This window comes from Rhipicephalus microplus, chromosome X, assembly GCF_043290135.1.
Source record: "Rhipicephalus microplus isolate Deutch F79 chromosome X, USDA_Rmic, whole genome shotgun sequence".
Classification (NCBI taxonomy): Eukaryota; Metazoa; Arthropoda; class Arachnida; order Ixodida; family Ixodidae; genus Rhipicephalus; species Rhipicephalus microplus.
In genome coordinates, this window is record NC_134710.1 from 85,862,909 (window position 1) to 85,880,972 (window position 18,064).

The following is an 18,064-nucleotide window of genomic DNA, read 5'->3' on the forward strand; positions in this document are numbered from 1 at the left end:
GAGTCCACGTCTTTAGGTGCGCATATCTGAGCACTGTAGCCACCCATTTCATTTCATTCATATTCCTAAGTCTTTCTTGATATATGTAACATTCGTCCACGCTATTCTAGCATCGAACGGAGCCCAGACTATTCCACCCAGTGCCAAATCACTTATGGTGTTCTCGTGGGCCCCCAAGACCAATCAACCAGTGTTGTACACGTTTCTCTAAATCAGGAACGAAAGCTCATTCCTCATTCTTTCCCAATTTTAGAATGAGTTCCCGTTACATGTTCCCTAAATGCAAAAGTAACTCGTTACAGTTACATTTCAAAAAATTGAAACGTGTCATTACATTAACGTTACATTTGAAATATTGAACAAAATTTAGCGCTGGATAATCTCGAGGCCAAAGAAAGTGAGAAATTCAATGTTCATTTAGCAGTAAGTATATTTTCCGAATTCAACACCGGCAGCGACAGGTTGTATATAAATACAAGGAGTGTAAGAAAATGATCCTAGACAAACTTTATAGAGGTCACCAGCCATACTACAAATATGTCAAGGTTTACAAGTGCAACACAGCACTTTTTACATCAGTATTGAAATGCGCAGTCAGAATACTGCACTTCCGATATTAAGAACAATAGCGTTAGAGCTTGTATCACTGAAATGCTGGTGTCGGCATCGGCATTGTTGGGTGTGAGCGAAAAAATAGGGTTCCTCATAAGTGAAAGTTCTGGATATCCACACATAAATAATTATTAAGAAACAGTTCAGTTGCGAATTAAGCCCAAGCCTTTTAATCAGCAAGCAGTTGGCGGTTCTACCAAACAGTTTTTCAAAGCAGTATATAAGCACCAGAAGTATACAAACATCGTGTAAAGATAAGATTCTTCTTAACGCGTATGGTGTCATACGTGGCAGAAGCGTACAATCACGCCAGGCGTCAACACATAAGAATTGTGCAATCAGGGGGTCTTTTCAAGGTCCACCAATCGCAAAGCGCTCAGACATAGTCAACATCTGCTCTTGCCTAACCGGCGTGTAGTGGACTCATCCCTAATTTTCAAAGAAATATGGCGTATACTTCGCAGCTGTACCTGCAGTATAGGCATTCTAAAATTGTTCCGAACGGCGAATGTTATGCGCGCTAACGCTCATTTCTTCGCGCCATGCATAGTTGAAGCATTTACTGTCACGCTAGCAACTGACGAGGTGACATACATGGAGCCCGAGTAGGCTATCGCGTTCTATACTCTTGAAGCCGAAGCTCAAGCGGGATCCAATTTTCCTTCAAATAGAAGTGGTAACACATGCACCAATGTAAATAAGTTTCATGCTCAGAAAGCCACACCGAAACGAACAAGACGTAGGCCGTTAATGAGCTCTGATTCGCTATTGCAGTGCGAGTAAATGAAAAAGGGGGGCCAGGATACAAGTCTCTTGTTGATGACGACGAGCGATGACGACGAGCCGAAGACGCCGAGTACGTATACAACGAGATGTCACGGGAAAACGGGAAAGGCAACGACGGCTGGACAAGAGCCCGAAGCGATGGAAGGCCAACAAAGACGTGCTCGTAGGGCTAAGAGAGGCACAAACGTTTGGTTTCTGTCTCTGGAGTTCGGACACGCGTGTCCTGTCTATGACTGTCTGCGCTTTAACTCGACCCTTTATCTGCGCTTTGAATCAAAGTAGAAAAAAAAAAACCTAGTATCACCTAGCTAAAGCCTATAGCAATGACCTCGAAGCGACCAGATCAGTCGTCGGAATCGCCCATGCAGTTTCGCTTTTCCAGGCCTTGTGTGGCCTAGTGGAAGCTTAGCTTTTTTTTTTTTTGCGCTATGCTTGCTATCTGACATAGTATGATTGTCCTGTATACACTTTTATCGAGCCTTAAATATACAATGGCCCCGTCGAGCCGTGGCGTGTATAGCAGCTTTAAGGCGGCTACACCTTCCGTAGCTCTTGAGGGAAGATAAGCTTGATTTATTTCGCCGTCCGTGCACGAGATCTGCGACCTAGTGTTTGTGATGTATACTTGTATGGGCGCTTTAGGAGGGCGCAGTGCAGCGAGTGTACGTGAAAGCAACGCGGTACTCTGCACAAGAACGTCTATAAACATTTTACGAGAAAGCTCTAGCAGTACCGCAACTACACGTTTGTCTCTCTCTATGTTGGGAACGCCTCATGCGTTTAGTTTAGGGGTATTCGTGCCTTGGAGACGTGTGACAAAATCTTTTTTTGCGAATTATAACGCCTCGCTATAACTATATCTCCACATTTTGTTTGACCATGATCGGAGATGGTCGAAAATTGACAGGGTACACTTCATATGGAATGACATATATATTGGGGGACAGAGAGGAAGGGAAGGTTGAACACTCTCAACCTCCCATCTGGCTATATCAATTCGCGCTCCATATTCAAGGTGCGCGCTCAAGTTTTCGTTCTCTCCCTATGGTCTCTCTTTTTTTTTTGCAATGCTTCACCGCTTTTGTAGCCTTAGAAAGCAGTGAAATATTCAATATTAGTTCATTTAACGCTGCTTGACGCAACGAGAACTGCTAACTGCGCCTGGTGCGCTTGTCAGACCGGCTATATATAGAGGCCACTCGCTGTTTCATTGACATTCTGTCTTGTATTAACTGCTGCCAGATACGAGCGTAAAGAAAGAAAGGCGCACTGAAGGAAATATATTGCTGGCCTGAGATGCTTTCCGACCTGTAACGAAGGTTTCACGCGCTGCCTGAGCAGGTGGCCTCTCGTCCATGCGCTTGGCTGCTCCCTTTGTGTGATCACTTCCAGCTTCACCGGCAAACGTCCTTTTTTTTTATTGCGACATAAACTTGCCTTTAAAGCATAATATTTTTCATTTGCGTGTATGTGTATTAAATGTGCACCGTTACGTCGGTGCTGCGTATAAAGTGAAGTAGTTTCTTGTGGAATGCGTTGTCGTGTATCCAGTGGTTGCAACTTGTTGTGTCACTGTGGAGGTGACAGGAGCGTTCCGGCTGTAACCCTTGACATGTCCATGTAAGGGGGTATTCATCTGCTTGCATCACTCGAGTAAACGTACTCAATCGGTCGTGCGCAGTTACTCTGTACGGCCCGCAATTACGCGATTGCCACACTGTCCTACATATTCGGTTAATATGGCCGTGTTTGTTGACAAACTGTCTCGAGTACCCTGTCTACGCCGTGTCGGAAGGACGACGAACCTGCTTGTAGGGTAAGCATCGTACACAACTACCTTCACAGATGGCAAAGTGACGGCTGTACAAATCCACTCGTTCGCCTTCGGTGAGCAAGCTCCATAGAGCTCACTGTCAAGCATTTTGATCATCATCATCATCATCATCATCATCATCATCATCATCATCATCATCAGCAGCAGCAGCAGCAGCAGCAGCAGCAGCAGCAGCAGCAGCAGCAGCAGCAGCAGTATCATCATCTGTAGCCTGACTATGCCCCCTGTTGGGCAAATGCCTTTCCCATGATCCGCCAATCGACCCGGTCTTGTGCTTTCCGCGGCCGCATTATACTTGCGAACTTTTTAATCTCATCGGCCCACCTCACTTTTTGTCTCCCCTTCGTGCGTTTGCCTTTTCTAGGAATCTAGTCAGTTATACTCAATGACTATGTTATCGTGCTTGTTGCGTACCAGTTTTTGTCATTGTTTTTTTTAAATCTAGGTAAGTACGAGCTATAATGACAGAAACTGATACGCAAGAAGCCAATCAATGAGCTAGCACTGAGAGGGAAAGTACAGGAATTCAGAGTCTCGCTTCAGAACAGGTACTCGGCTCCTAGTGAGGAAACCAACCTTAGCGTAGATACAATGAATGATAATCTGACGAGTATCATTACGGAGCGTGCCGTAATGATACTCCCTAGCTCTTTTCTCTCAACTAATCCACGGTAGCATAGGACGTTTCCGTTATTCAGCACTGTATAAGCCTCACGTGTCCTCCTATCTTAGCTAAACCTTATCACACCCTTTAGAACCCTCTAATTCCTCGAATAGCACAGCTAGACTAGCCTCACTAGATAGTGCTCTAGCATTGAAGGTAGCATAGTTCAGATTCCAATGGCGGCCTGTCCGGACCCAGAGATTCCTAGCCCCCTCCGCTGCGTCGCAGGTCGGACCACCACTTTGGACAGTGCATGGCTTCGCAGCCGCTGGAGACTGAGGACCAAGGTTTCATTGCTGCATTCATGGGTGGTTGGGGCCAGGTACTGCACAATAGTGGCCAATCCTGCTCTGGCCAGGTTGTGCATTACCGTCAGCTGGTCGCCAGTGAGACCTCTTCTTTTTTTATAGTCGTAAGTCCCGTATCGTCATCGTAGTAGTAGCCACCTCTCGTTTAGTCCTTAGAACTTCCGATAGATGGTGGTATTTGTATATAATGGACATATGATAAAAATGTGCGAGATGGCGGTACTTGGAGTGTTCACTAGATGGACACATGGACGGGTGGACAGAGAGACGCGTGGACGGACAGACATAGACAGACGAACGGATGGACGGACGGACGGAGGGACAGGCAGGCAGGCAGGCAGGCAGGCGCACGGACGGGATGAGGAACGCTTCGCCCCACTCATCATCATTCACTCCGTGGATATGCCGTGATTTTTGTTAACGATTCCTTCATCACGCGTTTTAAGTAAATATACGATTGGGAATGGTCCGGCATCTGCATTCGAACGGAACATTGTCATTCAACGCTAGGCTGTTGCGTTATTTCTAAGTAGGGGGTTCTGTTGCACTTGCTTGACACTGTTGGATAGCACCTGACAGCCTAGCAGCTACCAATTTCCCCTGAATGGTAGGTCGTCTTGCCTTGTTTTCTCAACTGCTTTAAAGTCCATTTTCCTTAAAAAACAAACAAACCCGGCGTGCTTTTGAACTACTTATCTTGCGAGTTTGGGCTGGCTTAGTGTCCTGGATGACCCTCCTTCTCGCGTGTTTATTCTCTCCTAACTTCTCTGTGTCTCGCTCAATTTTTACATGGTTAGCTTCAAAATGTCCGCAATGCCGGAGTTGGCAAAATGGCTTCGCAAAATGACATAAATGGCTTCGCCTAGCCCCTGCGGGTCTACAAAACTTATTCTTGCAAAAATAAATATAAAAGAAATAAACGCGCTTTTTAGAGGTTTACTATGTCCCGTGACGCGGCCCTACGTGAGTTGTGCTACGCTTCACCGTATTGCATTTTTGAATTGCGGTGGGGCTGACTCATGTTCGCCTTTTCCATTTGGTGGTTTTCGTGGTTTTATACGGCATATACACGCGAGCATGCTCTTTTTTTTAATGCTTGCGTATTTGAGAAGGAAACATAGAACCAGGCTCAAAGTGGCTGCAGACCACATTGTATTAACCAGCTGTTGAGATCGAATTGGCGTGCCACTTTAGTTTAACCTGCTCCGCCATTGTGGTCTAGTGCCTAAGGTACTCGTCTGCTGACCCGTAGGTCGCGGGATCGAATCGCGGCTGCAGTGGCTGCATTTCAATGGAAGCGGAAATGTTGTAGGCCCGTGAGCTCAGATTTGGGTGCACGTTAAAGAACCCCAGGTGGTCGAAACTTCCGGAGTCCTCCACTACGGCGTCTCTCATAATCATATGGCGGTTTTGTGACGTCGTTAAACCCCACAAATCAATCATCGACTTTAGTTTGATTATTCTTTGCTTTTTCACGCTGCATGTTGTGCTACCGTATAAGGACCCCCCCTTCTTTTTTGTTTTTGTTTTTGATAGCGTGTGCCAGAAACATGAATGGCTGAGAACCACTGATGTAGAGGATATGTCACGCAATTTTCTTGAAACATCGAACTATTGCAAAGGAATGACACTTGGTGATGCGCCCCGCCGCGGTGGTCTAGTTCCTAAGGTACTCGGCTGCTGACCCGTAGGTCGCAGGATCGAATCCCGGCTGCCACGGCTGCATTTCCGATGTAGGCGGAAATGTTGTAGGCCCGTGAGCTCAGATTTGGGTGCACGTTAAAGAACCCCAGGTGGTCGAAACTTCCGGAGCCCTCCACTACGGCGTCTCTCATAATGATATGCTGGTTTTGGGACGTTAAACTCCACATATCAATCAATCAATCAATCAATCAATCAATCAATCAATCAATCAATCAATCAATCAATCAATCAATCAATCAGCACTTGGTGATGCAAAAAGGAAAAAAAAAACAGCCGGTAACGCGGTCCGCCGGCAACGTTACGTTACCGGCGAACCCCACATGTAAAGCTGGTTTTCCGCTGTTCGAGCAGCTGCAGAGGCCAAGATGGCAACCGATTCCACTAAATGGCCTCAGAAGCTTTACGTGTACTTGAGTAATCGTTCTTGCACCCAACAACGAAGTACATTTCTTTAGACTCCACGGCGTATATATAGAGAAAAGAGGGGAAAAAATGACAACACAACCAACAAACGTACATATATCTCAGGCGCTCCTGCTGGGAAAACCTACCCATTGCATTACGTCTCAATTGTGCGGCCACACCCGTCTAAGCTCAGTTGTACCGGGTGACTTATGATTTTGTTCACATACCCTCATTCAAGCACTCTTGGGCGTCTGCCAACGATGGGAGGGTTAGCCCATCGCGTGACTCGCTAATAGCTCCAGGGCATATTGCGGCGAGAGCGCGTAAATCAGACCCAAGCGGGAATTAGATGATTGGGAATATGCATACACTCGCAAAGTACGTAGTAAATATACATGAGCAGCGGTTGTGCTAAATTAAGTCTCTGTCTACCACCCGCACTTTCACAACGTCGGCGGAGCGCATTAATTGGCTGGCTCTCAACACGGAATGCGTCCGCCGAGCCGTATATGCACGCAGCTCCAATGGTTTGGACAGCGCGGCTCCTTGGGGCTTTTTCGGTTCAGCGAAGCTGTGCAACTTGATACATGGCCATCGATGGTGGTTACAGTGCAAAGTCGGCTGAGGCGCTCGCAACGGGACATTTTCCGTGTGCACGTGCCCGCACGTCGAGTGTTGCATTAGTGTGCATTATTGGCACCATGGGCGGAGAAGCTGGTGCGCAAGACGTGCAGCCCTAGTAAAGCCAGCAAATCACTGGCCTGAAATAGCTAATTAGAGTGCGTATATCTTACCTTAAAAGGAAGACGTGCGACTATGTTTCTGAAAAGGATGAAGTAAAAATAATTCACTGCCAGGGGGTTGGTTTGGGGAGGCCAGTAACCCCCCCTCCCCACCTAAATTTTTTGGCATGTATTTGTTTGTATATACGAGCACAAGTACACATACACGAATGTGCATAAACAGAAATCGGACTCCCCCACCCCCTCCGAAAAAAAAAAGAAGTTATAGCTACGCCCCCCTTCAAGACATTTGGCAAAGTATGGGGATTTTATAAATTAGCCTGGAGTAATACATTTCTGCAGTGCATTCCCAGAAGAAAGAATGGTATGGTATACAATATCTATTGCTTACTGGTTTATTTAGCAACAGACTGCACAGAAGAACACCCCGCATATCACGTGCCCATGACGCGTCCTGTACTGGTGCTCTATACTGGATGAACGCTTGGAACAGCAGTTCCACCAAATATTTATAATATATAATGTACTTAGAAGCTATGACGATTGTAGAATCAACGAGATTGACTAACGTCCATGTTTTAATCGTTGAAAAGCATTTCTATAATTTAAGAGTATATTCGTTCAAGAAAGTTGACACGATTTTTGGGCGTTATGCTGCCATAATGGAGGAGCAGTGCGGGTTATGTGGCTGCGTTAAGGGAATATATGGCCGCCTGAAAAACTGCAAGAACGACGTTACATGGCCGTGACAGAATTTGTTTAACCCGTACGGCTCCAGTTCTTGATTGCTCGATGCCAATTTCCACCTGACTATCGACCTTTTACCCTTATCAACATAAAACAACCGGAGTTCTTAAGCCAGCCTTCCTGCTCATGATGATAGTTATAGCGCGAGAACAAAACGACGACACAGAGGCAAGAAGGACACGAACGACACGAGCGCTAACAGATGGTCCTTCTTGTCTCTGTGTCGTCGTTTTGTTCTCGCGCTATAACTATCGTCATGCCATACCAACTAGCCCAAGCTTCCACACTTCTAAGTTACATTCCTGCTCACGTTCGCAAGATGCATCGTCGCCCAGCTGGTTGAGTTGATGAATAACACCGGCAATCCGCTTTACCCCGTACTGTACTTTAACAGTTGCCGCATACAAAATGCCCCACCTGATTATCCATCTCGATCACGGCTTTAAGCGCACGCACCCTTTCGTAAGGCGTATCGCGGAATAGAGACGAATTTAGTAGCGGCTGCTATTTGTCTCCGACAAATGACCCACATGCGCGGTGTATGGACAGGCGCTCTATGCAGACACCTCGTTCAAATAACTTTAGCACGTCCGCACTCGAGCGTGAAAAGGCTCTTCCTGATGCCGGATCGCACTCATTATTCGCTGCCTTATACTAACGCTCGCTCCCTCGCTAGGAAAGACTGCCCCCTCTCCCCCCACACACTTCTTTGCTACGCAGGTATTATGCCGGCATCTGCAATACTCCAACTGCCGTTTCCAAATTACTTCCTACTCTGTAAGTGACCGGGACAAAATGTTCCAATTGTTCGGTGCAAAACAATGTTGCAACAACAACAACAACAACAACAATAATAAAAAAACAATAAGAAATCTGCTTATTTCTCAAACCATGAACGTAAACGCGAACAAAAAAAAAAGAGGAAAAACTAACGAGATAATTGGTCACCTGAGTAGTGGTTATTATGGTAGTATAATATTGCATCCTGGATGCAAAAACAAAACAGCATTTCAATAAGTTTATTGAATTAGCAGCAGAGCAAACTGAAAGTGAATGGTAAGAACAATATGCTTCACTTGCGACGTTCTTTTTGTTAAAGACAACACAAAAAACGTAAACATAAACATGGCAGCGCCATAATTGTCGTGTTTGCGGATGCGCTCTGGTGCACAGGGCCGCATGTTGGGGGGTAGAAAAGGAGGGTGAGGGTGGCAGGTCAAGTAAAAGTAGAAAAAGACACAGCCAAACAAACGCCGATTTCGTGCTGCACAGACCGCACGCCAGTGGCGCCATCTGAGGGAACCTGGGCGTACTCGGACGCGAATCGTGGGTGGTCTGCAGGCTGCGCGGCTGTTTCGAAGGGCGGTAATTATCGCATGCGGCCTCCCCCGTGGAGAAGCACTAACCCAGTCCGTGCGGCAGCCGAACGCGAACAGGTTCCACTGCCGGAACACACGCACACAGGGCACACTCTCTTGCGCGGAGGGCACCGCCGTAACCCGGCCATCTTGGTTCATACAGTGTAGTCCCCGTGTCAGCACAACGCGTTGAACTCTCTCGTGTAGGGACGGGAAGCGTTGCAAACAAAATTTGCCTTAATGACCCACCAGCGCTGGCCGTGCGCAATGGCTCAGGCAAAAATGAAGCGCTTTGTGACTCGCTCAAGCCGAGCAATAAATGCCCCGACCGCACGCAGTGGCCGCATTCCTGATCGAGCCGGAGCAGGCGAGCGCTCTCTTCAAGAGTCGATGCTTCGGTGTGCGTCCGCTCCGGCCATCGACCACCGTTTATCTCTGATAGGGTGTGTTTAATTGTTCTCTTTCTGCTAAATGTAACCCTTCGTGGTATAATTTTAAGGAATACTGCAGACAGTTTTTCACCATCCTAGCAGGAGAGGGTTACATAAGGTTCCTAACACAGAGGTCGAAACTAGAAGAAGTCGGAGCGTGCACGCAGTCGGAAGGCAGTGAATTCCAGTCTTCAATGGTTCTTACAAAAAAGGAGTACTTGAATGTGTTATTTTTAGGAGCATATGGTCTTACAGTTTTTGAATGATTTAACCTTGCTGAGCGCTGAGGAGGTGGCAGAATGTACAATTCTTTATTTAAACCAGATTCATTGTTGTATAGTTTATAAAAGAAGACTAACCTTGAAATTCTTCGCCTACATTCCAGTGGTTCCAGCTCACATTTATTTAACATTTCAGAAACGGAGGAGAGGCGCCTAAAGTCTGAAAAAATGAACCGTGCGCTTAGCCGCTGAATCCTTTCCACTTTATGTATGTCTTTCTTTAAATATGGGTCCCACGCAAGGGATGCGTATTCTAGCGCTGGTCGAACTAGGGTTTTATAGGCTGCAAGTTTAACTTTCCAATCACATGACCTCAGCTTCCTTCTTAAGAAGCATAGTTTCTTGTAGGCCTTGGCGCAAACGTTGTCGATGTGAGCGTCCCAGCTAAGTTTCGTATTAATGATCAATCCCAAATATTTTACGGGAATAACAAATTCAATACTTTGGTTACGGACATGGCATTTATATTTAGTGTAGTCCCCGTGTCAATGACCCCAATAATCTGATTTACGGGTATATCAGCACCTTAATGGAGATACCGTGGCGGGGATTGAGGGTACAAAGTGCAGCGAAGCTTGAGAGGAAATGGTCAGTCTATTTCGAGTAATGGAGTGTAATGGAGTATTGGCTATAACACCTCTTTCTAAAGTAACATCCGGCGTACCCCAAGGTTCCGTATTAGGCCCTTTACTTTTTCTTATATATATTAATGATCTCCCAGACAGCATTAACTCCGCTATAAGGTTATTTGCAGATGATTGTGTAATTTACCGCGAAATAAACAATGAATATGATAACCAATTTCTACAGTCAGACCTTGACACTGTCTCAACCTGGTGCAATAAATGGCTTATGACTCTCAACTCTAACAAATCTAAATGCATGTCAATAACCCGGCGATCTATTTCTCCCCCCTGTACCTACAGAATTAACGCCGTTCCCCTCCAGCATGTCTCTTCATATAAGTACCTCGGCGTTTACATTACCAACAATCTATCTTGGCACACGCATGTTACCTACATCTGTAATAACGCTAACCGAACGCTAAGATACTTACGCCGCAACTTTTCTCGCGCTCCGCTGTCCCTCAAAATTCTATTATACCGATCACTAATTCGCCCAAAGCTTGAGTACGCGTCCGCTATATGGGATCCCGTGCAGCAAAATTTAACGCGTTAGAATCTGTTCAGAACCGCTCAGTTCGGTTCATTTGTTCTAATTATTCCCGTACTGCTAGCATATCAGAAATGAAATCTAACCTTGACCTACCCAATTTAACTGTCCGGAGAAAACTGGCGCGACTGCATTTTTTTCATAAGATATTTTTTCACAATCCATCAATGAAGCGAGACCTCATTTCACAACCGTCATACCACTCATCGCGCATTGATCATCAGCATAAGGTTGGCATTCCTTTTTGCCGCACCAAATTCTTTTCAGCAGCCTTCTTACCGAAAACAGCCGCCGATTGGAACCACCTTCCCTCTTCCGTTGTAACAATAACAGACCCTTTGTTATTCAAGACTGCAATTTCTCAGCAATGCTTGTAACTATACGCAGTTTCCATTATCTATCTTTGTCTTGTATGTGCTTGAATTCTTATACATTTTTAGTTGACTTATGTTGCCTTCCTGATTTGCGCATCTGACACTTGTTTCTTTATTTTGTCTTTTTTTTCTTGTGTGTTATAAATGTTGTACTCACCCCCTCTGTAATGCCCTACGGGCCCTGAGGGTATTCTAATAAATAAATAAATAAATAGACACAAAGGCGAAAGCAGGGACCACCAGGAATTCGGCGGGTGTGCTATTACGTCGTCGTCATGAGAAGCTCACATCTCTCGCGTTTGCTGTCTGGCTATACAGACCAAGTTTTGGTGCCGCTGCAGGTAGCTGCATATGAATCTGTAAGTGAACGATACAATGGATGGCGAGGCTCACTGCACGCAACTGCGCTTTATTATTCTGTCACCCAAGGTGTTGGTCTGAGTGTTTCAATCCTTAATCTGCGGTGACGTCGTTCACCCTACTTACATATTTTTGCTTACTCATTACACGACACATCTCGCAGTGTGACTAGAAATACTGATTTGTTTTCTTCCCATCACGAGCATCATGCTCCAAAGATTTTCGGGAAAGAATTACATCACGCATAACTGTGCACTTTTATCGGATAAGCACTCAGTGTCGAATGTGTGCCTGTCAATTCACGCACATGACGCAATGACACTGGCTGTTACTGGAGTACGGACATGTGACTGTGGGGCTCCATCACATTGTCACTGGTGTTTTTGGACTCTAGCCAAAAAGTGCCGACTTCCGAGAGTCAGGAAGCGTCTCGAAGCCGTCCGTAGTTCGTGCAATGCTGGTCACTTGATGCGCTCCTTGCACAAACACGTCGCTTTGCAGGCCTTGTACTGTTCTTTGGTAGGGTCACTACACAGCCACTTGTGCCAATGTTTGGAGATTTCGCGGCAGTTCACCCAAAAGTCGGCGTGCTCGCAGGCGTTTGCTGGGGTGCAAAGAAAGGTAGAGAGAAGGAGACACAGCTCCAGTTAGCCTGCAGATGTTGCAATTGCACTATGTAGTTCGCATGCTTCTATATACGAGGTGCTCCAGCTGAGTCTAGCCAGAGCTTGAAATCTGCCAACTCACTCAATGACGACGCGACCAAATGTATGTTGCTGATTATTGTATGGAGCAAATAACACAATTTCGCTGTGTTATAAATAATTGCTTAATTACGCAAGATGAATGAACCAAAATTCGAAGCAATAAAGCGAATCTAAAATTGCAATTAGAAATTTGTAGATCGGTTCGCAAAATGCCCGAATAAAGCAGTTTTCTATCCTTCTGTCTATTAAGTGTTAGTGATTCTGCGCCCACCACAGACGCCTGCGAAATACCTTGTGACATGCACAATTGCGCACAGTGCTTGCAGCGTGCCCTATATAACGTTCTGTGCGCAGAAAAAAACCCTTGCAGTGGTTCATGTAGGTTCCGTAACGGCGGGATGCGATAGAAACCATGCGCTGCGCTGTGTTACGTCAGACGCGAGCTTCCTGTGACGGAAAAAGGAACAAATTTTGAAAGAAAGCACGTCGCGTTTGTATCCTGTTGCGAAAAGCGGTAGTTTATCTCGCTTGCACCAGCTTAGTGTTTGGCCTTACCTTTGCGGGGGATATTTGACACTTACCCGTTTCTCTCGTGCTACGTGCAATAAAACCGCTAACTTCACCTTTTCGTTCACTATTCAGCGTAAAACTCAGGGGCAGCCACTGCGGCGCTTCTGCTTTCGGACATCGCGACGACCAAAAGAGTGCATCACGCTTTGTTATAATTAAAAAAAAGATATAGTAGATAACCTCTACACATGACAAAAAAGTGAAAACGCCCATTTGGGTATTTACGGCTACATGCTGTTTCTCCTGACGACATTCTGCTCCTGAGTGCCTTCATTCAAATTTCGTCACCACTGTGTCAGAAGTTGCGGTCTGATGTAACAAAGTGACCACCTCTTGAGCACAGCCGATCGCACTTGGTTGCGGTATCGGGGCCTCGAATCGATAATGAATGTCTCAAATACGTGTTATTGTTCTTATTTCTTAAAAATAGGTATGGCATGAATAAAGAGTTTCTACAAATTTTCCATATCAACAGCTGCCCTTAAGTTGATAATAATAAGTTAATTTAGAAGTTTCTGTTTATTCGTAACATTATTGGAGAGGTATTTTTACCTAGATGCAGAGTTTGCGTGCGAAGATGGTTGGTACGTTCCCTACTATCATATCATTTTTGTAAGTGAATCTGTATTGTTTAGAAAATAAACCGTATATGCATGTGCTTATACAACACGTAGTGGACAGTAAACACTGCGAAAGACGGAGCACAAGAAAAAAGGAAGGCGCAAACGAAGCATTCACGTTAGCCACATTACTACACGGCACACCCCGAAAGCTTGTAAGCGTTTTTGTCACGGAGTTGAAGTGATAAGTATTTAGTTGTTATGTTTCTTGTTGGGTTATTTCTACTACTACTAAATAAGCCTGCGTAATTATTGACGCAATGGCCTATACATCATAGTGAACCGCTATAGCAAAGGGTGCACTCAACTGCACAATTTCTTGGAGCGGCAGTGGCCGGGACACTTGCTGCAGGGTTTTCCTTTCGTGTACGGCTTTCCAAAGCGTTCGGGATAGTTGCCGCTGAAAGAGCAACATAAGAGAGAAGGAGGTGGATAACAAATCTCGATAATCAAGAAATGCTTCGCTTTGCTGCCGCCGAAAGCACTGGGGAAAGGCAACTCACATGGGGCAGTAATTGCACACGTAGTTGTAGAACGGTTTCTTCACGACGTTTCGGTCGCAGTAGTGAAAGCCGCATCCCACTTTGTGTGAGCTGTACCACACCATCTGTGGAGAGAGGCAAGCATCGAAACACTGAAGGCGTCATCCTGGCAAAGGTCGAGCGAGGTAGAGATGAAATATTCCTGGAACGTCACCAGAGGCGACGTTTCGACAAGCCCAGTTGTCGAAACGTTGCCTCCAACGTCTCAAGGTGTAGACGCTCTATTTCTCAAGGTATAGCCACTCTTCGCCTCGGTGTAACAGTGGCTATAGGGCACTCGGCTGCTGACCCGAAGGTCACGGGTTCGATCCCCGCTGAGGTGATCTCGTTTCAATGGAGGCGAAATTGTAGAGGCCCATGCACTGTGCAATGTCAGTGCACTTTAAGAAAATCAGATGGTCGAAATTTCAGGAGCCTTCCACTAAGAGCGTCTCTCAAATGATATCGTCGTTTTGGGACGTAAAACCCTGCAGGTATTAGCCCCTGTTCCACTTGCACTCGGCAGCATACCTCCTCAAAAATACATTTTAAAACTCGCATATATCCAATTCACGAAAAAAAGCGCGAGCTAGTTTGGTATATTTGAAATTTTATTTACTATTTATTATGGAAGTATTAAATTTCCAGCATTGGGGATTTTCGATGCGCAAGTTGGCTTCACGACACTTCTCACAGTAATGTAAAGAAGACTCATTCACGGCCCTTCACGGGTTTCCTTTTTTTTTCTGTATTTTTCTTCGCGGTTTCTAGCTGGGGAGGCGGGGTTATATGCACGCGCGGGTTATATGCAAGGAAATAATTGTGGTATTCATGAAAATAGCGGCTCGAAATCTTTACACACGCCTATGCACACTCAGTGGGCCCCGGAAGCGTCTAGTCTATACCTTGGTCATCGGCCTTGCTTTTCAATATCATACTCAGCCTACTTCTTGGCATGCTGTACGTGGCGGCAACGTAAGGCTTTTTTTTTCTCAACGTTCAGCTATGTTGATTATCTTCAGCTTTTGCGGTGAAAATCTGGATTTTTTTTTATGTTTTACGACAACATCGGACTTAGAAAACGAGTGGAGAAGTGAACGGCGACCCCGCACGACAGGCCGGTGACGTAGCGACAACGAATAGAGGGTGAAAGCTATGGGAAGCGGTAGTTTCAACTTCGTTCTACTCGTTCCACGCGGTGCCAATAATCCCACCACTCGATCTCCCAAATGCGTACGGGAAGGCCTTCTTCGATGAGGGATAGCGAAAAACTTTGTGAGGGAAATACCAACTTCGGGGGACGTTTCGCCCAGCCCAATGTTCGACATATCAAGCGTTCCGGCTATTTTTGTTTCATGTAGCCGTAGGGTTTTCACGTGCATTCTTTAAAGCATTGCCTCATTTCAAAATATTTCGGTACGAAACTAATCTGATTTAGCAGAGTTCGATGTGGCCCCGTTCGACTGTATATAACAACAAGCTGACATATTAACAAACCTATACTGAAGCCTTAATTTTATCATGCAAAACTCAACTTGCGTGCGTCATAATGGATCTTAATCATCTGCCACTTGCGTCCGTACATACATACTTGAAATTCATTTTCACGCACCTGGGTGTAATGGCCAACCATTGAAGGAATGTTATTCCCGGTGTCTCCAAAGGAGAAGTTGTGATGCTCTAGGAACCATACCTTGATGGCGAAAAACCATGGCACTTTCACGTTCGACACGAAGATATTCTGCCCGCAGGATCCGTAATCTGTTTTGGTCATGACAATGGCAAGGTTATTCTATACATGTCTGAAACATTTATTACTGCATACGTGCACCTCTATACGTGCATGATTCTAAAACATCTTACCCTTCACTCTATAGCAGTAAAAAGTAAACGCTGTGTGGTCGGTTCCACGAGGGATTCAGTTGTCGCGCTGTGCAATTTCCCAACCTGTCAGTGTCGTTATTTAGTGAAATGGGAATAAAACAAAAGACCCTATACTAGCTTAGCAGTAGTCACTTTGGATGTCTGCCGCTGTGCCTTTGTTTTATACTGTACTTAATTCCTGTAAACATTGCACTAAATACATTAGTGTCAACTTAATATAGCAAATGGGCTTGTAGGAAGAGTTTTGTTGTCGCTATCTTGGTAGAACTTTCCATATGACATCGCTATACGCAACACATTCTCAAGTGAAAGGTGGGCAATGCGTTATTGCAGCAATTTCATTCGAGAAAAAAAAAGTGCAATAAAATGTTGCACTCAATACGTCTGACTAAAAAAAGAAACACAGAGCGTTAGCTACTTTTATGAGTTGTTTTTTTTTTTAAATTCTCTAAATTCTTTAACGTTGTGCGATATCGGCGATATAATTTGCGCGGCTTGTTCCATACTGCTCGTTACTGTAAATGTCCTATGTTTGATATGTCGCTTTACAAAGTGAAAAGGAGTATAGACTCTGCCAGTGATGCCAAACTCTTATATAAGCTAATCAAATTTACTTTTCACACCTCTTAACGGAGAGTAGGTACACCAGACGTACCACAATATACACGGTGGTGCATAGCATACAAAGAGCCTTGGCTATACGTATTGATACGAAAACTCAGCAACGTATGTCTGAGTCGTAATCAATTGCTTTTGCTGTGGCTGCTCGGTAACCGTCACGCTGGGTTCAATTACGTGCTGAGTTCAGGAGAAGTCGGTAGAAAAAAAATTCAGTCGTGCTTTCAGAGCGCGTTTAAGAACCTCAAGTTATTCGAGTATTAATCAGCTGTCTCCAAGTGCAACGTACATTAAAGGCTGCGTGCCACTGTTTTTTCTTGAATCAATGCCTCTAAATTCACAAAATTGTTTTTAGGTAGCACGTTGCAGTGTCTCTTCCTTGTTAAAAGAAGTTCAACGTGACTGCAAGGAAAGTGTGCTACCTCAGGTAAGCAGGAACGATATGCTCATTTGCACGAATTTTCAATACTGCGTGGCTCGTTTCCATTTTCATGCAAATTAGGTGACGCCCGCCGCACGCATATTACGTTGGCATACATAAAAAAAAATATCAACGCAGCATACACAAGGTTGCGCAAGACTGGGTCACTGCTGAGCTGGTGGGCGCTTCTCAGCTTCTCTTGTTAACTATTTGTACAAAATGCTTGGGTGGTCTTTGAGGGCTTGCCTGTTTCATGATTACGCCGTTTTTTTGTCTACGACAGACGGCGAACCTCGACCGTAACAGTTTTGCGGTAAAAACTCCCACAGCGTGTATGCGTCAAAGAAATCGGGCAAATACCACTACTCACCATGGTGGTCAACTTCGCTGGCACACGGGCATTTACGTGATTGCTGACGTGCTAAAAGTCGCATCTATCGCCCATCGTTGTTATTGCGCCCTCTGGGCGCAAACCGGCGCACGCGTTTTGGCAGCAAAGCACGACGAGGAAGAAAAGGACGAAGTTGAAGAAGACGACGATGAGAGCGCACACCGCGGTTCATGAAGATTGCTTTTCCACGCCACACGGTAAGCTGTACTTACTATACTGTGCCGTACGCAGCCATGCATTCTCTCTTTTTATGGTCTTCTTTTTTGTGTCTGCTGCTTTTATCTCTTTCTCTCTGTGTCCATTTATTTCTCTCATTCTCGTCTTTCTTGTTTTTTTAATCTTTTTTCTATGTCTTTGTTTCTCTCTCTGTTCACTCACCTTCTATCTTTCCTTTCTGATTCTCTTCTTTCTTATTTTTCTTCTTTCCATCTTTCTTTCTACCTTGCATTTTTTCAGTCTCTTTATCTGTTCCTCTTTCTCTCTCTTTCTCTCGCTGTGTGTACTCGTTCTCTCCTATTCACTTCCCTCCCTGGACCTCACATATCCCCTTCT

General features: G+C 45.3%; 1 protein-coding gene across 1 annotated transcript in view; it reads right to left on the reverse strand.

The window, feature by feature from the left end:
- Positions 1–12,025: 12,025 nt before the first annotated feature.
- LOC119176194 (cysteine-rich venom protein LEI1) overlaps positions 12,026–18,064 on the reverse strand; it is a 21,377-nt gene continuing 15,338 nt past the window's right edge. The window contains exons 5-8 of the mRNA XM_037427362.2: positions 15,811–15,959; positions 14,181–14,284; positions 13,986–14,077; positions 12,026–12,384 (exon numbers count right to left, since the gene is read on the reverse strand). Of these exons, the coding sequence (XP_037283259.1) occupies positions 12,242–12,384; positions 13,986–14,077; positions 14,181–14,284; positions 15,811–15,959 (488 nt within the window). The 3' untranslated portion in view covers positions 12,026–12,241. The remainder of the gene's footprint in view (positions 12,385–13,985; positions 14,078–14,180; positions 14,285–15,810; positions 15,960–18,064) is intronic.